Source organism: Accipiter gentilis, chromosome 1 (genome assembly GCF_929443795.1).
Source record: "Accipiter gentilis chromosome 1, bAccGen1.1, whole genome shotgun sequence".
Taxonomy (NCBI): Eukaryota; Metazoa; Chordata; class Aves; order Accipitriformes; family Accipitridae; genus Astur; species Astur gentilis.
The window spans coordinates 33,563,100-33,586,607 of NC_064880.1; the positions used below are offsets into that span (position 1 = coordinate 33,563,100).

The 23,508-nt window shown below is 40.1% G+C and overlaps 1 protein-coding gene across 2 annotated transcripts in view; it reads left to right on the forward strand.

Moving 5' to 3' along the window:
* The window catches only part of STK39 (serine/threonine kinase 39), a 108,014-nt gene extending 95,492 nt beyond the window's left edge, over positions 1 to 12,522 (forward strand). For both annotated transcript variants that reach the window (XM_049810650.1, XM_049810658.1), the window contains 2 exons: positions 5,722 to 5,786; positions 11,040 to 12,522. In XM_049810650.1, coding sequence (XP_049666607.1) covers positions 5,722 to 5,786; positions 11,040 to 11,114 — 140 coding nt within the window. In that variant the 3' untranslated portion in view covers positions 11,115 to 12,522. The remainder of the gene's footprint in view (positions 1 to 5,721; positions 5,787 to 11,039) is intronic.
* Positions 12,523 to 23,508: the final 10,986 nt, after the last annotated feature.

Genomic DNA, 23,508 nt, shown 5'->3' on the forward strand with positions numbered 1-23,508 from the left:
AGCTTTCAGTTTGGCCTCTAACAGCAATACCATTGATGAAGTAGGGAGCAGTTGAAGGTGACTATTTCTTATACATTGAGTTTTGGACTACATAACAATTATTACACTTTTCACTTATTAAAAATATTTTTAATTTTCTCAGAGCTTATAATTTTTCAGGGTTTTTTTGTGACAGTAATTTTGTGCCTGAATAATGTTTTCCCTTTCCTCATATCTAAATTTCAGGATTACAATATGCAATAGCTTTGCAAACTGTTGAACCTAAGCATACTGTCAAGAGATTCCCCATCCACTCTTTTCAAAATGGAAAAGCAGATGAATCATTATTCTTTTGAGAGCACCCCAGAAATATCATCTCAAGCTTTAGATCCTGCCTGTGTCTGTGTTTATGCCAGATGGCTCCAGCTCAGTTGGCTGGGTCGGCATTGTACTGGAAATAGTTCTACTGCACTTCATATAGCTTTATTTACTGTCTCATTAATTTTAAGTTTTCCAGAAGTTTTCCCTATTCAGAAGACATTAGGGTTAGGTTTCATGCCGTGTTAAGAATTTAAATAACCAGGCAGAGTCCTATCACATCACAGGAGCAAACCAGCTATTTCAGTCTGCCCAAAGTATGGTTATTCTTTTATATTTATTTGTGATCTTAAAGACGTCCTTTTTTGTTCTGTTACCTCAGCTTATATTGATCACTGATTTAAAAAATTATAAGTGATATGGTTGGCCAAAATTGTCATATAGCAAAGAGTGATTTGTAGAATATTCTGTATAAATATCATGCTAGAGGACTATTTGAGGTTTTTTTTGTTTATTACATCTGCAATTAGCAGCCTGTGTTGTGTATATTTATATGCTGGGTTTGACCTTTTATCCTATGCATGTTCTGCAAGTGCAGACACTTATTTTGACAGTCGCACTACCATTTGTCACTGAGCAAAACCTGCAAAAGAACCTGGAATGATTTGTGGAACATAGGTTGCTTATACGTCCCTCAGAAGCCTTCTGATGAAAGCAGAATGGCACCTCATTTGTTGTTGTAAACAACAAAAAGCCTATTGTGCTAACTGCTGCTAACGTTTGAAGAGGGCTTTTGCTCCAAGACATGATTTGAAGTATACTCTGTTTACTTGAGGTTACTGCTGGCAAAGGTTTTTCCATCACCACTTAATTTTTTCCTGCGGTTATCTTGTTCATGTTTCTTCTTCTGACTTTTATAGGAGCATGGCCATAACATCTTGACAAAACACTCTGCAAAATAAAGTTGAGCCTAGTATATCCAGACCTTGTAGAAACAGTGAATTCCCACCAGGATTTGAAATTGTCAATTAGTGCTCCTTGCAGGCAAACTAATCTACTATGAATTTCAGAAGTTGAACGTCCGAGGCGTGACTTCAGAGTACTTAAAAGAAAAATGGCTTTGTCAATAGGAACTGTAGCATACTTAACTTAGAGATAAGATGTAAAGTAGAATCCAGAGACATATGTTTTACAACGCTCTCCACTTTTCCAAATAATTTAAGTTTCAGTGGAGAGAATGATTCCTACCTCTCTAGAAACTCCTAATGTGAAACTCCTTTTCCCTTGAGGGAGAGCATTACTGTATGAAATTGACTTTGTTCACTGACATGCAGTAGAAGAATTGTTGGGAGTGTGGGGGCGGGAGAGGTGGTGAGAGTGGGCTGGTTATTTTCCTTGCTAGTGTTTGCAGATGTGTTTGGGTTCATCTGTATTTAGAAACTTTGGGCTCATTTTTTGTATTTAAGCCAAATTAAAACTTTGTACGTGAACTGTACTAGGAGGGTTAGTGAGTCTCGACCTCATAAATCATTTTCCTTGATAAAAAGAGGCTAAATTTAGTAGCTGGTGGAGACGTTCATCAGTAAAGCCTAATAGCAGTTCCACTTAAAAGTAATTGTTCTTCTTTCTTGCCTGATGTGATCAGTAATTCTGAATAGGGCTGAACAATAGCAGCAACTGCTTGTACAGGAGAACATTGTTTACTGTTGTGAGTATATGTCTGGCATGAATTTCTCAGTGTCTTTTGGGAGACTTTGCATACTTAGTGGTCCAAACTGTGTAGGTTTAATAGTAGTCCTAAATTTTTAGGCATATATTTGTAAGAGTGGTAAATCAGTTACATTTAATGCAACTGATAGCTTAATTTAATTGCATTTAAAGTAGGGTGAGTATTCCATAATTTTGAGGATGTCTTTACTGTAGTTAAGATGGGATCCTGAAACTTTGTGGAGAAATAATTGGAAGGCACTACAGGCTGCCTTTCAGAGCGGACTTTCGACTACTTGTATGGCTTCTACTGCCGGTGCTGCAGGCCCTATTTCTATAGGAAGTTAACTAAAGTAGAGATGTCATGGACACCTGCAGTTCGTGGGTTACTGCTGTTTTTCCTAGCTGACTATATCAGGCCCCAAAAGATTCCAGTTACCAGCTGAGCCCAGATCTTCAAGGTGTTCAGGTGCAGAGAGACATGCCCAGTGCTATGGACTTAATGAGGTCCTAGAACCTTTGGCTTGCACTAAAGTGGAAAGGATAATGATTGTCTCATTCCTAAAAAAAATGAACAATACTTTAAGTAGTTCCCTGAAATGCAGACTTAGATATCCAAATTCAGACAGTTGCCTCCGATTGTTGGTCTTGCAGTCTAAACAAGGACAAGACCTAGCAAAACAAAAGCAAGGAGTTAGAAAAATGAAATGGATACCAACAGGACTCTATGGTTTTGCTAGGTAATTACACACACATATTTGATTCTTGTTGGATGTTAATTACATGTGTTTTCAGATACTGCAGAAAGAGCAGACCTTTCGGAGGATTTGCATTCATGGTGGCTTGACTGAATGGGATTAATGACATTATTTTGGCAAAATCATTTTTATTGCCATTCTGTAAAGACCAGAAAATGTAAAACACAGTACCTAAAGTCACAGGTGAAATGCTAGTTTTACTTGAAAAATGGTGAATGCATATAATTGAAATTGAAAAGATCTCGCTGTAGGAAACCAGGGCTGTGACTTTTTTATGTAAACTTGTATTCTAATACTCTTTGCAGGTCTGCTTTCTCATTTTCAAGAGTAGCCTGAAAACATCTGGCATTACTCTCTTAAATCCTCCTAATTTTGTTTTTGATTAAACATGTCCCATTCTAGTTAAGGCCCATCAGAGAGGCAAAAATAAAGCATATTTCATGTGCTTGCTTCAGATGTCTCTCTAGCATTTTATATGTAAAAGTTTTTGGCTTGTGTTCATATTAAAAGTAAAGACAAGTGAACAAATAAAACTGTGTCCCTGTAGAATTTTAATGAGGACTGTTCTTTGAAAAGCAGTTTTCTTGAAGATAGATATCCATCTAAAATATCACTCCTTTCTTTTATGGTAGTTCATTAAAACACTTGCTGATAATGAGCTGCTGTTTGCAAGTCCAGTAATAATAACTTTGCCACTAAGTTTGCCTAAGGGCAGCTGGAAATTTTTGCATTCAGGCAAAATAGCCAAGCAGCATGCTGACTTGCCTTAGTTGTCTGCTCACCATTAAATGAAAGGCCACCCCTCCTGAAGATGAGCATGCATTTGAAGCTCATATTTTTGTAACATTTTATAATAGGTGAAGTTAGGAATCTTTGGATTTAGGACCCAACTCCTATCTGGTTTTGTAGCACTGTGTCTCCATTTCAGTGAAGCCAGATAACACTAGCTGGAGAATTTGTTCTTTCTTTTTAATTTTTTTTTTTTTTTTTTAAGACATGTTTTATGGCAATTTGGATAAGCCAGAGCTGCTCTTGAGTGCATGATCCTATTTTATAGATTTTTTTAAGACATAAAAAATTGAAGCTATTCTACCCTGGCTTCAGGAGCTGTGAGGCTGAACGCTCCTTTTTGCCTACGTATGAGGTTCTAAGTATTAATTGTAATGAAATGCATTATCTGTATTTGCATGTATTTTATCAGGTAGGAGGTCTTGCAATAAAATTGACTTATTGATTGTGGAAGTGAATTGTGTGATTAAAATAAAAATTGTTTGTAATGACTAGAATAAAGAATATTATGAATAACGATGCTTTAAAAATGGAAAGACTTTCTGTTGTAGTGCCTGTAGTTGAGTTCATTTAACTGTGAAGATTAGTTTTTTTTTCTTTCCAAAACCTGTTCTCTACAAAATGTACCTTATGCTTGCTTTTAAGGCTTGTTTTTAGTTTCAAACACTCTTTCATCCCTGGTCAAACTTGTTGCAGGTGTATGAACAATCCTTGGTGCCATTTCAGTGGTATAAAGAAAATAAGACCCCCAAAAATTTCATTTGCATTTAACAGTGGAAGATTGGCCTAATTGTTTACTTCTCTAAATTCCCTTGCCAATTACTGTACTTCCCCCTGTGAGGCCAATTTCTGCTACTACACAGTGAATCATATATGATCAGGCACAGTAGGAGTGAAAATTTTATCTTTGTGATGTTAGAAAATGGAGGAAGTAGGAACCTGAGTTCGTAACAGTAGGACATTCAACATGCAAATGTTTGCTGTATGTCTTCCATGTTATGAAGTCTGTGGAAAGTATTATTTATGGAGAACATCTGGTTTCTTGCTTCTCTGCTTTATGGTACTTACCTACTCAGTGTACTAAGAAATGTCTACTACCATTTATTTCCTTTTCAAAATCTTGTCTAATCAGCTCTGCCAAGTGTGGATTCTTTATCTCATGCTGATGTCCTGTTGATGACATCTTGTGCTCATAAGTTGGTCTTGAACAAAGGCTCTCAATGGTTTGGTCTTGAGGTTAGCTCAGGATCTATGACTATGCAAAGCTGGGGAGCAAGTTTAGTAAACATACAAAGCTGAAAGCAGCCAATTTTTTGGTCAAGATTAATGGTAGCAGTATTGTAAAAAAATGAAAAATGTGACTTAGGTGTTTCGATACAAAAAGGGTTTTTATCTTCCTGCCTCCTCCTCTGTTTTCAATTATTCCCTTCCTGCTACTTCTGTTACAGCATGTAACATCTTCTCTGGACACTTGGGCTCTGTAGATTTAGTTAAACTGTTTATTGCTGTTACATCACAAGTCTTGGTCATGCTTGCTGAGAGAGTAGTTTGAAGATCAGCTCCATTTGTACCACTCTTTTATTTTTATTCATTTTTTTTTGGTACTGAGCTGTAACAGATCACCAAGAGTCTGTGTGGGTACTAGTGCCAGCCCAAAGAAGGGACAGAAGCACACACATCAAGCCAGGAGAAATGGAAGTTAGAGGGGACAGTGAGCTCAGCCTTCTCCTAGAAATTTGTGCTGATGGTGGCCCTGGCTATACTAGAAACATGATGTAAATCATGACAGCCATCAGCTTAGCCTTGGCTGCGTGATTCTCCCATTTTCCTTGCACTTACATTTGTGTGATTGTTAATTGTTTTTGGAATAGACTAAGATGAAAATTAGTAGGTTTTTTTCCTGTCATTTTGGTTTCAGACATATTTTTTCCCCTGAATCAGTTCACAGTCACAAAGTATGAGTGATTGCAAAAGAAAGGAGGCAGGATTTATGGCAGCCTAACTGCCCTCTGACTTTCAAATGACAGCTAGAATGTGATTAAATGATTCAAGTGGTAATTTACAAATATGTATGTGTGTAGAATTAAGTAGAAGATTCAATATGAGGCTTGATGTCATGTTGCATGCAATTTTCTGTAAATCATTTATTTTTTAATACTTTATTTTACAGTTGCTGCTAACTTACAGAAGATAGTAGATGATCCAAAGGCCTTGAAAACATTGACTTTTAAGTTGGTAAGTAAAAGCATATAGGGAAGAAACAAACTAATTATCACAGTATTCATACAGAGTCTGGATTTTACCTCGTTTACAGCTATTTTGCTGAATAAATGTGTTGACAGGTAAGGTGATTGAAATTGCCATGTGTGAGAGAAAAAAACTAAACTCTATTTTGACAGGACATTAGGGATATGTATGGTCATACAGCTTCATAACTGTTCAGGGGGAAGGAGGTTCATTCACATGAGTTCTGAGGAAGTCTGAGGTTCAGGTGAGAAACTGCAGGGAGAAAACCCCTGGAAAGAATTGCAGAAACAAGTAAAGCAGAGAAAACGGTAGTTGTTAGGTTAAGTCCTCTCCACTCCCACTCCCTCAGCTCTGCCCTGGCTGAAGTGTCCTCTGGTAATGGACAATTTATTCCAATCCCATTTTTCCAACATCTGCCCCCATTTTTCTTGCGTGCAGGTCGCTCTCTCCACTGCTTGCTTCTCCTTAGTTCTTCCCTTCAACCTTCTTCCAACTGACCATCCACACTTGCAAGTTGATCTTGCTCCTACTGTATTTTATTACTGTTTCCCCTTCCCACCTCTTTCTGTCTAGTCTATATACAACATTAGACCCTGGGTTTGGCCTGGGACTGTTTTCTGTGCTGCATTTTGTGCCCTGGACCATGGGTCCTAGTTTTGGTTGATTTTGATGCTATCATGATAGATCTAATTTAATATTAATAAATTTACATTGCAAAAACTCAATTAATAATTGATGTGCTGTATTTGTTTTTACTTCTTGCTAAAATTAAGTTGAAAAATTTACATACCTACATACCTGATAGCTATTACATAGCTATCAAATGATTAGCTACGTAAATACCAAACTCTTACCAATCAGCTTTTAGCACCCCTTGCTGAGAGTGACTCAGCCGCCTATGAAAGATGAGATTGAATGTCTTTTAGATAAGCAGGTCTCCAGAACCAGAGCTTTGTTTATAAAGGCAGCTGCTTCAGATGGGCTGTAGAGTGCCATTTTTAGAGAGTGACCTAGTTGATGATAATGTATTAATTCAGGATTGTTCTTCCCTTGTCATTTTTTAAATACAGATTTGAGTAGTTTTAACTGACCAAATCATTTGGACTCATTTTTCTTCTACAGTCCAGTAAAATCTCCATAACTCTACACGTTTATTTTGAGAAAGGGTTGGAGTGGTGGAATAAGGACATGTAACTCAAATTGGTTTGGTTTTGTTGCCCTTACTATCTAAATATAGCTTAAAGGCTGATGCTTCTCTTTTTGCAGCTGATCTGTGTTCTTGCTGTCTAAACATCTGACTTAGCTTTATTGTGTAGTCAATGGCATCTCACCATGAGCATTTAGATACATAGATATTCCAGAGGCTCTATAGAAATCTGAGTTTCTAGGTCACACACTTAACATAGAGGCTTGAGATTCCAAAATGTAATATCCCATAGTATCCAGTTAAGGTTTATATACGTTGAAAACAAATCCACTTGAAAATTTAGGTTTGGGTATTTCTGTGATTCAGTTGGATTTATTGCTGAGGTGCAGTCAATGTCACATGGTATTTCAGATTCTGGTGAATGAATGCTTCTATAGTACTACTCCTTACCATAATCAGAATTAAGAGACAATCCAAAATCAAGGTCTCTGTCCCTTTTCAAGGTAAGTTCCATTGGCTAGGTAACAATTCCTGAGGTTAATCTTTAACCTAGGTTTCCTGCATTAGTTTCCTACTTCCCAGGTAAAGAACATAACCACAAGAAGTATCCTAACTTATTCTTACCCTTGGATTAACTTAATATGTGTTCTGTTCCTGCCTGTTTCTATATTGTGTAGCGGAGTTGCTAAATGAATTGTTGCCGATGATAACTCTGTCATTTGTTTGTATGTCCTACTGCATCTTTGTTATTTATTAGCAAGGTCTCACTGAATTTGAGAGCACTTGTATGCAACTTGATTAAAACATATTTTGTTGCTAAATATTTCATGGGGATTCAAAGTCTAAATGTATTTAATCCAATATCCATTCAGAGAAATGTCTAGGGTTAGTTACTACTATTTGTGGGTGAGGAATCTGGTTAGTATCTCACTGCTTGCAGACTGCTTTTGCTGGTATTTTGCTGGTATACAATATTTCTATTCAAACAGCAAGCATTTTCATCTCTGGGGAAAAAAGAACAACTTATGTCTTAACTGGTTTTGTCTTTAATTATTGCCAAAATGGTAAAGAAGGTTATTAAAGTGAGCTGCCTGGATGAATCTGTCTTTAAGGTTGTGTGGTGGATTAACCCTGGCTGGACGCCAGGTGCCCACTAAAGCCGTTCTGTCACTCCCCCATCCTCAGCTGGACAGGGGAGAGAAAATGTAACAAAGAGCTTGTGGGTCGAGATAAGGACAGGAGAGATCACTCACCAATTACCATCACGGGCAAAACAGACTCAAATTGGGGAAAATTAACTCAATTTATTACAAATCAACCAGAGTAGGGTAATGAGAAATAAAACCAAATCTCAGAACACCTTCCCTCCACCCCTCCCTTCTTCCCAGGCACAACTTCACTCCCGGATTCTCTACCAAGCCCCCACAGCAGCACAGGGGGATGGGCAATGGGGTTTACGGTCAGTTCATCACACGTTATTTTCTGCAGCTTCATCCTCCTCAGGGGGAGGACTCATAACACTCTTCCCCTGCTCCAGCTTGGGGTCCCTCCCACAGGAGACAGTCCTCCACGAACTTCTCCAACATGGGTCCTTCCCACGGGCTGCAGTTCTTCACGAACTGCTCCAGCATGGGTCCTTTCCACAGTGTGCAATCCTTCAGCAGCACACTGCTCCAGCGTGGGTCCCCCACGGGGTCACAAGTCCTGCCAGAAAACCTGCTCCGTGGGCTCCTCTCTCCACAGATCCGCAGGTCCTGCCAGGAACCTGCTCCATCGCGGGGTTCCCACGGGGTCACAGCCTCCTTTGGAAACCCACCTGCTCCGGCATGGGGTCCTCCATGGGCTGCAGGTGGATATCTGCTCCACCATGGACCTCCATGGGCTGCAGGGGGACAGCCTGCCTCACCATGGTCTTCATCACAGGCTGCCAGGGAATCTCTGCTCCAGCGCCTGGAGCATCTTCTCCCCCTCCTTCTTCACTGACCTTGGTGTCTGCAGGGTTGTTTCTCTTACATGTTCTCACTCCTCTCTCTGACAGCTGCTTCTCCGCATCCCAACTTTTTTTCCCTTCTTAAAAATGTTATCACAGAGGTGTTACCGCTATCGCTGATTGGCTCGGCCTTGGCCAGCTGCGGGTCCGTCTTAAAGCCAGGTGGTATGGGCTCTCTCGAACACAGGGGAAGCTTCCAGCAGCTTCTTACAGAAGCCACCCCTGTAACACCACCCCCCCGCTACCAAAACCTTGCCACACAAAGCCAATACAGGTTGGATCTCCCTCTTGCATATTTTTTTAACAGTGCATCTTTGATTTTATAATGATGTCATTCTACAGAACATATAGAGTATTAAACCTCCCGTAGTTGACTTGGCTAACACAAAATGATGACATCTCTGCAGTTATCCAGCTGTCCACACTTTGGGAAGCAGGCTGCTTTAATACACAAGTATTCTTGGCAACACTCAAGGAAACACAAAATTATTGCGCAGTATAATTTGCATTTTATGTAAGTTTTTTTCATATGAAAAGGGGAGGAAAAAAACATTAATGAAAGAATGCGTTCAGTCACTAAACAGTGAATTGCAAATACTAAGAGCTTTTCTTGTATGGTGCAATTTGTGTATAGTAGTTGTACTTATGCTAAGCACAAAATATAAGCTAATAGGTTCCAGGTGCATTAAATATTAGACAATATTTATTGAGAAGGAAGGCATTTAAAAATCTATATGCATCTAGATATGTTACTTAGCATGGCTTTGAGGAGATTGATAGCTAGCTAGAGTGTAGAATTATGTTAATAGTATTAGCTCTTTTTATCATGGTACTTTAAGTGCAAAATTCAAACTCTATTTATTTAGTAAATTCCTAATCCAAAAAACATTGAGATATCTTAATAGTAACTGATGGTGATGATCTCAGACCTTTAACTTGCAGCTTCAGTGGAATAGGACCTGTGAAATACTCTCTGAAGAGAGAACTTCTTTCTGTCTGATCAAAATAAATTTGAAGGAGTAGCCTGATGTAATGCTTCCACAAGTACTAAGTGAGTTTATTTTTGATCATGAAAGCTCAATGGATAATGTCAGTCAGTGCACTTGAAGCCTGAGAGCTCTTTTCCTTACATTGCATACACACAAACCAGTTCTACTAAAGGATTTAACCACTACTAATGCATAAAAGGATCAAGAGCATTTTTTAGGGTGAACCCATTGTTCTGATGGTTTTTTGGGGGATATGCCAAAGAGTCTGAAGGCATCTGTCATAAGTAATATACCATTACATACTGTTCATCCAATTGTATTACTATATGATTTATCTATGACATAGGCGAAGAACGCGTAAAAAAACTTTATTTAAAATGTAGTCACTTCTGTCCTACAGAAGCAAATTTTGTCTTTAAAAATCAAAATATAAAAATATTTTGCCTAGAGCGTGTGTAATTTTTTAAAAGCAGACCTAAAGTAACAGTTCAGTCCTGAGCAGGGTGGGTTTATATTCTTACTGTTATTTGTGAAAAATGGACTGATTACTTGTGCCAGTTTGTACCATGCCAGACTTTACTGAAGAAACTCAACTACACAATTTTAAGTACTAGATTGTACTGTCAGAAAGCAGCTGTCCTTTTGTAAATATTAGTATTTACTCTTCATAGACTGCTTCAATCTTTTGTTTAAAAATTCAGTGGATTGATATTCCAAATAGACTGGATAACTGGACTCATGAGACATTTGGTGTCTACAGCACAACGGTAAAAGTATATTCTATACATGTAGGTTATTTGCTCTTCATGAGTGAAAACCGTGTGCTTATATGAAAAAGCAAATCTGGCTCCAATGTGGAAAGGTTGGGTTAAAGAATTTGGGTCTTTAAGTGTTCATTTCCCAGGGTTTTTTTTTCATAATTTTTAATATCGATTAAAAGTTTGCTAAAATTAAGGATGCAGTTGGCTAACACCGACAGAGGATTCACCAAGCAGTTGAAAGCTTTCCTTCAAGTAAGCTGTTTGCTGACTAGGTGATATGGGGAGAATTTATAGCCTGCCTGTCAAATCCTCCTTTGTAGCGTGATTACTAAACTTTTCTGTTTGTACTTGCAGGCCTCTGGCTGTGATGGCACTGAGATTCCTGATGAAGTGAAACTGATTGGGTTTGCTCAGTTAAGTGTCAGCTGATGTCTGTCCCTTGACCCCAAGCCGAATTGTGAGGTTGCGAAGAGGCCAGCTTAGATGCAAAGGAAAATTAATGCACCACACACTGAGTTCTGCTTCATTCTCTAGCAATTCACAAATTCAGAACAAGCAAAGCCCACAGCTACACCGCTGCTGCTAACATTCAAAATGCTACTAAATGTCTCTTAGCAGTTGATTTGGATTCCCCCTAAAAAAGCCTGTGGAAATGCACTCAGGTGGCTGTATTTATTGGTTACAAAAGGAATTTTCTATCAAGCTTACTTCTTTCATAAACTTTGAGTGATACTATTTTACCTGTACTTGTGGTTGATAATACTGCCTCTGTCCTGTTACATTTAGAAATTAACATAAATATAAAAGTTAAGAATTATTAGCCAAACTTGAATTCTGGTTTTAAAACTTGACTGTGAATTTTATTTTTCATATATTTATGCATTACACATCCTAGTAATAAGAAAATGATTTGACTTGATCATGTGCTATTTGCAGTTAATCTCCCATTATTTAAAAAAGTTTCAGGTATATCTTTGAAGTATTTGGTAACTTCTAGGGGGTGTTTGAAATTAATTGATTAGGCATTAGCAAGCTTTTGTTGGTTGTGTGTCTGAAAATGGGTCCACAAACTGATTGTTAAGGGAGTGGGAGGTGCCTTGCAGACATTGTTTTAAGAATGTGCCTGAGGCTGCTTAAATAAATAATCTCCATTTTCTAGAAGTACCATACATATGGTACAATATATAAAAAATATATATAGTTATCTGAGCAAGGAGGGTATATACAGTAGCAAAGGTGTTAGAGTATTTTGACTATGCTTTATCGGGGAGTCTATGAGCTAGAACTACTTTGAACTGTTGTCGTGAAGGTAGACTGCTTACTGTCTCCATCTCTGATCCAACTTATCCTTAATGATAGAACCCGGTTTCATACAGGTGATAAAAACTTGAAGAATGGAACTGAAGCTTTACTCGATGTTCTGCAAAATACCAAGGTGGAGTGAAAATAATAGGGCTTTGTGCAATGATCAAGTAAAACTCTGTTACAAAGAAAACACTTCTGACCTAAGTAGTCTTATGCTTAACCTGTGACATAGATGTTATGGAGCTAGCGAACCTTAGACAGACTTTCAAATTTGGAGACGTGTTTCTCAGAGGTTACAATTTAAACTACTTCCTAGCTAATCCTAGATAAGCGGCAGCTCTTTAATGTACTGAAAATGGCAAATATATATTATTAAGAGAAGTTATTTATAATGCCTTGTCATGATCGTTGAGGTGTTCTTAGAGCCATTTGCATATGACTCAATGTAATCCCATCCCATCCTACTGTTTACATGATGATTACTCCAAGATGACTGCAAAGGTTAAAAAAATAAAATGAAAATAAAAGTGTATTGCACAAACATATTTGTATTTTGAATTTCCATGCTCTGTGTGCATTCTGATGGCTGCGCGGCAGGGTGATGTTATAAATGTCTGCTGCCCTTATTTAGTTTATGAGCAGCACCTGGGGGAGGAGAAGGGGAGAAAACACTGCTTGCTTGCTCATGGCAGAGGGCTGCTCTTGACTGCTTGCTTTCCAGTTCTTTGCAAAAGCCATTTTTAAGACTCCTGAGGTGTTTGTACTTCAGGAAATCATTCGGTTGTTCAGGGCAGGACCTGTGTGCCTGCGGGACGGTGTTTTGTGTGGGGAAGAGGGCGAGGGAGGCCCAGGGCAGGGCCAGGGCTGACACCTGCTGCCTGCAGCCCAGCTGCGGGGCTGGTGGCCACAGCTGAGGCTGGTTGGGGCAGTTCCGTCCCTCCTCGCGGCCCTTAGCGTGGGGAGCCCCAGCCCTTGGGGTGGGGGTTTTGCAGTGGGTGAGGAGCTGGGGGCTGCACCGTGTGGTGAAAGGGCCCTGGGCTGCGGTGGGGCCGGGCATGGCCTGCAGCCAGCTGAAGGCAGTGAACAAAACCAGCAAGTGTGCCTTTCCTCGGTGACAAAAACGGCGTGTCTTTCCTTAGCTTTGGGGTGTCTTTGCAGGCGCGGGTGTGGTATTATTGATAGTGTGCTCTGTATCTCTTCCACGTCAAGGGTATCTTACCTCAGTGCCCTATAACGGGCTGTTTATCTCTTGCCCGACTTTGGTTAATGCTTTGTCTTGACCAGCTTGCACGTGCTTTGCTGCGGGCTCCCTGGGGCCGGCCGGTGGAGGAGCCGGGCAGGGGACTTGTGGCAGCCAGCAGCGGCAGCGCGGCGAAGTCTGTGCCTCTGGGCACCCGCCGGCCTGCGGCCGGGGAGCCTCTGGCTTGGCTGTGCTGGGCGAGAACAGAGGGCACTGCGTCGCGTCTGATCTGGGGAGCAGGTTGCCATTCGGCAGCTAATTATTCATTGGCAACCTTTGTGTTGGAGTAAGAGTAAATGAAAAGGTATCTTAAGCGTGCGTCTACTAGTGAAACAGTTGACAATCTGCAACACCGTGATGGCTACTTGAGCAGGACCTGAAGGAGTTAAGTTCAGAGCATTGCTGTAAGATTATTTTTGTTACATACATTATGTATGCTTCTCAAAATGTTGCACCAGTATTGACTAATCCACCTGCAAAGTAGCTAGCTGGTTAGCTTTCTTTTCCAGGCGAAGAAATGAACGTCGGGAAAGCTTGTTGCTTTCGCAGATCTATAAAAGAGGTGGGAATACATAGTTGGATGAAAATTGTGTTCCACTCGCTATACGCCTCCCCGAAGGCTGGGGAAAAGGTGTTTGGGGTATGAGTAGCAACTGTCAAAAGCACTCATCTGCTGTACTGGTTGGGACTGCAGGAGGTACCTAAATAAAGAAGAACGTAATGCTTTAATTGAAGCGGTCTGCAGTATTGTACCAAGATAAAGCTGTAACAGTTGTTGCTCACTTACAGTCTGATGCAGAAACATGCCAATGCTTCATAGAGTTTCCATGGTTCACTGAGACAGCAAATTCATACAGCAGTGTTATTTTTCGCAGCTGTGTTGGTGCTGCTTTTTAAATTTTTTTTTTGCTGCTGTTAAGGTCTTGTGAATAAATACAATGTGAGCAAAATTAGTCCAGAAGGACAATGACCTGAAAGAAAAGGTAGTTGCAGCTTTAGTAGTGTCTGTTAAAATGAAGTTCAGAAGTAGTTTATTGTCACAGCTATATACGGCTGAAAAAAAGGTAAAAATATACAGTAGCTTGCAGTAGAAAGCAGTGTGCAAGTGATGATAGAGTAGAAATAGCCACCAAATGTAATAGGCATTTGCTTCCTGAATACTATATTCACATCCTCTGTTGAATAACAAGGGGAAAGAGAAAACCAGCAAATACTCATTTATTCATGTTTACATGAAAAGCATTTGGGAGATGGGTGTTAAAGAAGGTGCGGTTCGGTCTGGGTGTGTGGTGTTAGTCACGCCACAGTTTAAACCCTAGGTTTCCTGAAGCAGATCTCGGGCATCGAGTCTCATAAAAATAAATAATTTAATAGAGTGGTACAGCAGCAGGGTTTGCTGGAGCTGGATGCCTCCAGGGTGGGACCCCAAACAAGGAAATCCCTGGGCAGCTATACCCTTACAGACTATACATCTGCCCTTCATGCAATCTCCACGCGCTTTTCAAGCACCCTTTGGTCCGATAGCGGTTCTGGTCTCAGATCTTCTGGCACCTTCTGTCTCCTTGGATTCCTTCACTGTCTCCAGACAAGCTGTTATCTTGACTAGTTGCAGCTGCTGTTGACCTTCCTTATCTTCTGGTTTGTGCTGGCTCTGAAGGCCTTGTCTTGCTTGAATAGGTACAAGTTCAGTTACAAGTTCAGCAAGTCTAGGTGAAAGTTTACAGCTTGCAGCCTAAGGCTTCAGCAAATCTAGCTACTCATGCTAAGTCAGTCAACCGCATACTAAATCACACAACATTACACGTCTAAGCGATTCACTTATTTAAGCCGAACAACTAATATTACTTAACAATGGGTACAGTTCTCACGTATGACATGACTTGTCCCAAAGCAGTTGTGGTGCTGCTGTTAGAAAGGTGTTGCTGGACAATACCTTGGGCCTGTTGCTGGCTGGAGCACCTGGCTGTGTTGGAAGGAAGAGGTCTCTAATTAACAAGGTGAATGAAGCTGGGACTGGTGAGCTACCATATAGCTGTCTCTGAGGCCAGGAAAATAGGACTGAATTAGATGGTTCTAAAAATACAATCATCTGTAGTGATGATTATATGCCAGTGCTTGCAGCTGGGCACTTGCAGGCTCTGTGGGCTGATGAGCGTTAATGTCCATGGAGCCAGCCCTGCCAGCGTGCTCCTCTTCGGCGTGCCGAAAGTAGCTCTGTGCTGTGGACTGAGATGGAAGTCAGTCGGTGAAACACAGTTCTGTATTTATTATTTTCAAAGTGTTAAAAAGCATGAATATAAACATAGAATTTAGCTCAGCACAAAACCAGGTCTGGAGAATAACTGGTTTGTGCATGTGTAAAGGAGTGGGAGAGGAGGGACATTTCTAGCCTTTTATCTCCTGGGGCTCCAGCGTGGGCTTCAGGTCAGGAAAGCTGCCTCCCACTCTGGCAACATACGCTTTGCGTGCCAAGAGAACAGGAGCGCGTGTCTTTTTCCTCTGACAAGCACTGACCTCCGATATTCCCACTGACACATAGAGTTGCATTCAAACTGCAGTGCAGCTAGCTAGTTGTGATAAATATTTTTGCTTTCTAGAAATATTATCATACGTGCTACCAGAATTTCCTCTATAGACCTCCCTGCCCTAGAGCACAATTCTGCCTTGTGTGTGGAGGTGGAAGGGGGAGCAGGGAAATAAGCCAGGAAACATCACTGAATTTTCTCTCCCCCACATTCTCTCCTGAGATAAATATGAACGTGTGCCTTTTCAGCCAGCTTGGTCTAATTTAAAATCTGCGATCTGGGGGCTTCCAGAGCAGTCCTATAAAATTTGATTGTGGGGCATCCCTTCAGAATGTTTTTAAACACGATTATTTCTCTGCGAGGGAATGCTGTGTGCAGCTTGTAAATGGTGTGCCTCCCCCTCATGCTTTTCTTAATCAGAGATTTGTTTTCCTTTTCACCACCTACCTCTGCATAATGATGTTGGATGGTGAGATTGGCCTGTGCCTGAAATCAATTAGCTCTGATGATGAATCTGACACAGACCTAAAACACTGCTAATTGAGTGCATGGAAAATGCTGATTTCTATTTAGCAGGGAGCAGAGGATGCCTGCCCCCCCCCCCCCCCCCCCCAGTGCTTTTTCAAAGTAGAAAAAAAAAAAAAAGAGACCTTGTTGATAACAAATAGCAGTTGGTATTTTCTTTCCTCTGGATCAATCATGATATAATTTTATTCAGTCAATTGCTGTGGGTTTTTCCACTGCATCAAGTGGGCAGCCTTTCCACCCTCTTGCAATGTACTCATGCATGTGCATGCACTAAGAATGCTAATTACTTTAAAATGAGAAGTTGGAAAAGCAGCACAAGCCTACATCTTTGAGTTCCCTGTGCATGTGCTCTGCTAATGAGCTGTTGGAGCAGCTGGATTTACTCAAACCACAAAAACCCCAACAAAGTCTGGTTTACTTGTGTTTTATTACATAATGGTCCAAATGATGGAATACCCAGCCATATTAGTTGAGCATTTGACATTTTAGTTATTCATTTTCCCTCAATGACTAAGAGTAACATTACAGTGCACATAAAAATGTGTTTTTATAGCTGCTTTATGATTGTTAGACTGATGCTCGTCAAACTGAGATGTTGAACCAAACTCTAGTTGCAAAGTTGTCTGCTTCTAATAATATTCAGAATATGGGCAATGGTGGATCAATGAGCAATTACAGGGACTTGGAAGAGTGTATGGTAAGAAGGAGAAATATTTAATTTTCACTGCATAAACCAATAGGGAGGCAATCTTGTCCTTCTCAGGACATGAATATTTTGCCATCTAATTTTCCAATATGAATTTGAAAGGCTGTGCTTGTTTATTGTCTCAGTAGGGTGTAGAAAATCACTTACGCAAGTGGATGCATTTATGCAAAGGAAAAGCTATGAGAAATAGAATTGGATTAGATGGAAAATACATGCCTCTCCTTTTTTATTTTTTACCCATAAGTAAAAATTTTAAGAATTAATGAAAACCAGCTACCTTTCAAATATGGAACATGTATTTATTTATTTATTTATTCATTTATTCTGGAAAGAAACCAAATGGTTATTTGGTTCTTTTTCATCCATGTAATAATTCAGATTCATTAAGGAAAGATGCTGCTTATGCATAGGAGTGCTGGGGTTCTTTAGATTTACTTTGAGCAAAAGGCTTTTCTAGTTTTGTCATGTTTACTCTGCATCTGTAGACCCTATAGATCTACTTTGTTTCCTTTGAGGACAACTGAGGTGTGACATCTCAACATGTAAAGGAATTTAAGGTTATTTTGGTAACACAGCTGTCCCTTCACATAAGGGTAGTGTGTGTGGCTGTCATCAACAGGCAATTATAAATAATGAACCAGAACTACCAGACTGTGTCTTATTGGTTTTGAGGAGGTGGACTCTGTGCGACTCATGTCATATAAAACCACATAAACAGGGAAAAAGATTATATATTTCCCAGTAGCAAAACTTCTGTGTTCTGGGAAATGGACTGTGTTGGATAGAGTGCTAAACTGGAAAGCCTCTTTAAGGGAGAAGCTTATGTTTCTGTCTGCATCTCTGTTTTTGAAAGCTTAGAATTGGTTTCATGAAGCATTCTGGGGAAAAAAAAAAAAAAAAAAAGGCAAAAAACCCAGGCTGAGGCTGATGTACTTTGATGTTAGAGCCTGTACCTGTGCTTTTTCATAATGTAAAGGGTAAGGAAAGTTTTTGAAGACTGTTACCAGGAAAGCTCCTTACGTCTCTAACAGTTACTATTCTTTCCAATACATCAAAGAAGGTAGAGGGACCCAAGTATGCCATTATTACGTTAACCTTAACCTGTTAGTATTTGTATTACTAAAGTTGCTGAAAGTTTGGTGGTTTTGTTCTGGCAAATGAGTATCTTTTGCTAATGCCCTGCATTACGCTAGTATTCTATTATTGACCAAGAAAGAACAAAATGCTAAATTAAAGAACCAAGTATAAAACGCAGTGGTCGGCGACCAAGAGCTTGTTCAGAACCAGAGAGGTGTGGATGACAATGCTCCCTCTTCTCCCAAGCTTCCCCACGGTTTAATCAGTCCCTTCCTAGCCTGTCCGGTGGGACGAGGCTGCGGTCTGATAGCGCAGCAGGGCGTCCTGGCCTCCGTGAGGCTGCTCATGGCTCTTGCAGTGAGCTGTGCCTTGGCCCTGAATGTGCCCAAGCAAGAAGTTAGCAGCGCTCTAATCTGATGCAAAAGAGTACCTTCTTAAAGGTAAACTTTCTCTGTCTCTTTTTGCAATAAAGGACTTTGTACTTAAACCAAGAAATACATTTGGTGGTTTTCTAGGTTGCGTTGTTGCAGGGTTTTTAGGCTAAGCTCAAAGCTGTATCTTTCTGACGGCGCAAGATGTGCGATTTGTGAAACTAAATAAAATTCCTAACCGGTTTTTTTCAGCACTGTGGAAAGGTTGCTGTGGTTGTGGTATTGAGGAAAAGTGCAATAGATATGTGATGGGGGTTGTTAAACCTGGAACTATTCCCAGCATCTCAGAGACTCAGCTGAGAATCCTGTTGAATTTGGGATCTTTTTGTTGTTGTTGTTCTTAAAGCACCTATGATTAAAACAAACTTTAACTTCACTGGAGCATTTACTCTATATTATGAGAAATAAGAAGAGGGTGGAGAAAAACACCTTAAATTAGAACAGAGGATCCAGACGGAAGGACCATTATTGAAATCTCGGCCCCATGAATTAATAACACTTTGCAATAGCTTCGGTGGGACTAAAATTTCACTCCCTATCTGTGTTGATTATGAGCTCCTCGGTTTACTCCTGGGGCTATAAAATGGAAAAGGATCCAGTCGTGATTAAAGAGTAGGTGTGATTTGAATGGAAGGTGATTACTAAAATCTCCCTGAAGTCTTCCGCCCTGCTTGTGCTGCAAGCTTTTCCTATTTATAATAGCATAGCAGAGCCATCCAAGCAGAAAATGACACCAGAGGGAGAGAGTTTTCTGATTGTTTCTGATTAGGTTCAGTGCTAACCTTGTAAATCTGTCTGTCAGATGGGGCACAGTCAAGTCATCTGTAAACCTGATGCTTCACAAAAGATTGAAAGGGCGAGGAAACTCCTGCACTTGTGTGTTGCTTGGTTGGGTTTTTTTCCTCCAGAAGGATTTTCACAAAGATAAATCTAGACTCTCAGATGAGAGCTATTGAGCTACATTTTAGCATTATAGAAATTACTATACTTACTTAAAACTACTTTGTATTCATGATTTATATGTATTGTATAACAGTGATTCCTTGTTGGATTTATAAGGCCAACAAAGGTCTGAATATGAGATCTTGTCCTGTTTGAAGGCGGCACAGCTTGGATCAGTTTGCGGAAATCAAAGCAGGGCTGTGTCCAAGCAAATGTTACCCTTTACCCTTTTTTTTATCATTGTATTCCATTGTCAGCATAGTCGAGCAGGGTCTTTTTCATAGGCAAAGATTTTAATTTTTAATAAAGTAATTGCAGATAATGTCTTATAGTAAGGCTATATGTATTTAAATCCAAAGGCAACTGGGGCTGTTACATCTGCATGTGCCCTATAAACTCTTTTAGGCAACATAAGAATTTATGTAAGGCTAATAGTACTGAAGTAAATTTAATATTCTCCCCCTTTTCTGGTATAAGCCAAAGGCCTAAAAATACCTTTTGGAAGAGTACTCCAGTGACCTTGTGGCAAATCAGATTGATGTCAGTTTAAATGGAAGACAGCTGCTGGATGCAAAAAATTACTACAAAGCGAATTAAACATTCAGTTTCAGTCCAGGAGAGTAAACAGATTTGTTTTTCAATTTACAGTGTGTTAGATGTATGCTTTCAGTGTTAGAGAAAAGTGACAGTGTTTTACTTGCTGTAAAATTGGCATCCTGAAACTGTTTAGTACTGTTTTGGTTTAATGAGGGATATACGTTGAAATACTGGAACATGCAGATGATACATTCTCAAATTCAGTTCAGGCAAAAAGCGTTCTTTAGCCTAAGATAAAATTTTGACTGGTTAATAATTGCAAAAGGCCTGTTTGGTTGCATATGCCAGGTATCTGTGGGGCTACCACTTATCAAATATACCTTTTTATGTATTTATTTATGCTAATTACTGCCAAGGCAATACATAGAAAAAATTATTTATACCATAATATTTTGTAACTCTGCATGTCCCCATATGTTTATCTTTCACAGTTGGCTTTTGGGGTTTTTTTTGTTTGGTTGGTTGGGTTTTTTTATGCTGAACCTTCATCATCGTTCATGTTCACCTGGAAATAAACTTCTCTTAACCAGGTATTACGTTAACTTATATTAACTTGTATTTCCCAGAAAAATCTCATCTAAAACAGAGGCTCTAAATGCTATTAGAAGTCAGCATGGTTTTGTAGAAGCTTTATGGAGAATCAGCTTAGGATAGTGCTGTGATCGTTGCAAATGTGAAGCAGCTGTAACCCAGCTAGGTGGCTGGGATACGGACAAAGCTTCACAGAGCTCCTCCTGGACTGGGGAGCTGACTGCTGGCGATGGCTGGGGACAGTCCCATGCTTCTCCCACGTTCGGCTCATGCTGCTGGAGCTGGAATTATGATGGTCCCCGTGCTGGCGCGTTCCCCTTAGGTGCCACTGGAAGAATGAAGCAACTTCTGCAAACAATAGTTTATGAAAACGAATTTTTTTTCCAAATATAATTTCTTTTTAAGCCATATTGGAAGTTGGGAAGTGATGCTTCCCCTGCCTCGCTGTGTTTGGGACGCAGTGCACTTTGCAGATTCCCCTTCCAAGGCAGCGTGCAGGCTACAGCCCTCGGACAGCAGGGTTGTTAGAGCGGGTGCCTGGAAATCAGCACAGAGTGGTGCGTAAAAGCCACGGACTAAGAGAGCAGTGATGTGAGAAGCAGTTCTCCTGCTGTGACACGTTGTCCTTGTGGCTGGAAATGTCTCTTCCAGTGGAGACTAGGTTGGTATTTGGTCACTGCAGAGCACAGAGGGAGCGAGCCTGTGCGTACGTGGAGCGCAAGCAGGATGAGCACACGGACCTCCAGAACACTGCCTGTGTATAGTCTCAATGGTTAGTCTGTGCTTACTCGTTATACTTATCACACAGTCAAAGAGAAGAGGAGAAAATTCCGTGGAGCAGGACGGTGAGTGCAGAATTGCCAGTACATACGGTGTATTTTGTTATATCGTAGTGTATATGTAGATTGTAAGCGCCTGAAAGAAAGTACCTCAGCTCTGGTTCTCTTGCCCTGCACCAGTATGTATCTTTAGTAAATTCAGTTATTTTCACGTGGTGATTTTAGCGCTCACTTTGTGCTGAGCTACGTGACTGTAAGAAAATCAGGATGAGGATAGAGCTCCTGATAAAGTATTTAATCTCTCCTGGAGGTGTACACATGCTTTTGTGCTGCTCTTCTTTGTTTATTTTCTGCCCTTGCTTTCTATCTGGAAAGTACATGGTAGCAATTTCTTAAACAAAACTCCACTACTTCACATACCACTTTAATTTTACTCGTGGCATTTGATTTTTTCCCCAAAATTGCATCAATAACTGTTTGGGTCTCCAAAGTATTTATTTTTCATTCCCAATTTATATACTCACACACATATATTTATATAAAACAGTTGTGAACCTTGCAGTTCACAAAAGAAATTCTTTCCCTTTGTTCTGAAATGTATTTATTTTTTTTTACAGGAGGATTTATGTCATTGGGGGGATCCCAGCATTGCATCACTTAACTTAATGTGAGAAAAATGAGAGCTCTTGGGCCCCTTGTTCCATCTCCCTCCTCCTCCCTCCCCTTTGCCCTTTCCGTGGAGAACTCGCTGTCTAATGAGGAAATCTCTGGGACCCACAGATGTTGTGTTGTGGTTTGTGCAGAAGTGTGCGCTGTATGTGTGGACTGTTCAGAATTTATAACTTCTGTTACTTGGGAACTGCCCCTTCCAGGAAAGCATTTCAGAGCTTGCTCACAGCTCTCTGTGATTTAGTTCTTGACAGTCAGCACTGGAGACCGAGATGCAGCCGCACTAACTGTGGAGCAATTTCTAAATGTTCTGTAATATGAACTCCCCCAGGTTTGATTTACTCCGGCAGTCATTTGTGGTTTTTAAAAGCTACCACTACAGTTGCAGACAAAACCAAACCAGAGCCTTGATGTCCATGCAGTTGTGTGGTGGGGAGAAAAATCCAAACCTGTTTTGGCGCTGGTACTTCAGATGTATACCTACAACTGGTCATTTCTTACAATATTCGAGCTCTTGGTATGTACATACCATATTTTTCTTTGACTGTCACCTGTGAACTTGCGTTTTTCTGACTAGTCCTGGGTTCTGTTTGTATGTCAACACAAATTAAGCTAATGGAGCATTATTAATGCTTGATAAAATAAAACTGTGCACTTAAAAAATTTGTTACTACTTTTAAAGGCATTTGAAAAAAAACCCAAACCAAAACCATTTCAACTGCTTACATGCTCAGATTGTTGTCCCACAAGCAGGGTTCATTTACCCGGTGTGCAAGCCAACAACATACAGAGTCGAGGTATTTTCAAACTAATTTCATTGAAGCACATGAATGGGTGCCTGTCTCAAGACAGCACACCCTTGTCTCAGAAATTCTCACATTTATACGCTTAACTAATACATATTCATTGTTACTTTCCTTAATGATTTGTGCTTTCTTCTTCGCCTCCTCAGGTAATTTAGTGTGCAGACTCTTCTTCCTTCATTGTCTTCTTTCGAGTAGGTGGTATCGTGGTATCATTTGAGTAGGTGGTCAATGCGTCGGTGGTCATGATCTCCCCTGTAGGAATTACCTTTTACCTATTTCTTCGCTATTCTTGGCAATTCCAAGTGGTTCTTCAAGGTTTATTGACCAGACCACAATCTATTACCTTTTCTGACATAAACGTAAAACCCCATTGTCTAGTAGTTAGTTCCTAGAGCCTAAATCATGTCTAGTTATTGTTTCCCTATTTTAAATATTAACTGATGGGGGCTGTACACAGGGTTTTAGCAGCTCCCTGGTTATTTCAATCATATTATACATATTAGTTGATAACGAGACCTCGGTGAGAACCCTTTAAAAGCTTCTGTTGGAGACAAATATGCATGCATGTTAACTCTATCTAATATAAATACATTACAAACAATGGAAATTAATGTTTCTACTGCTTATCTAACAAAGATCGTAATCCTTGTCTTGGTCACAAAAGAAATCTTATCTGTGAAAATAATT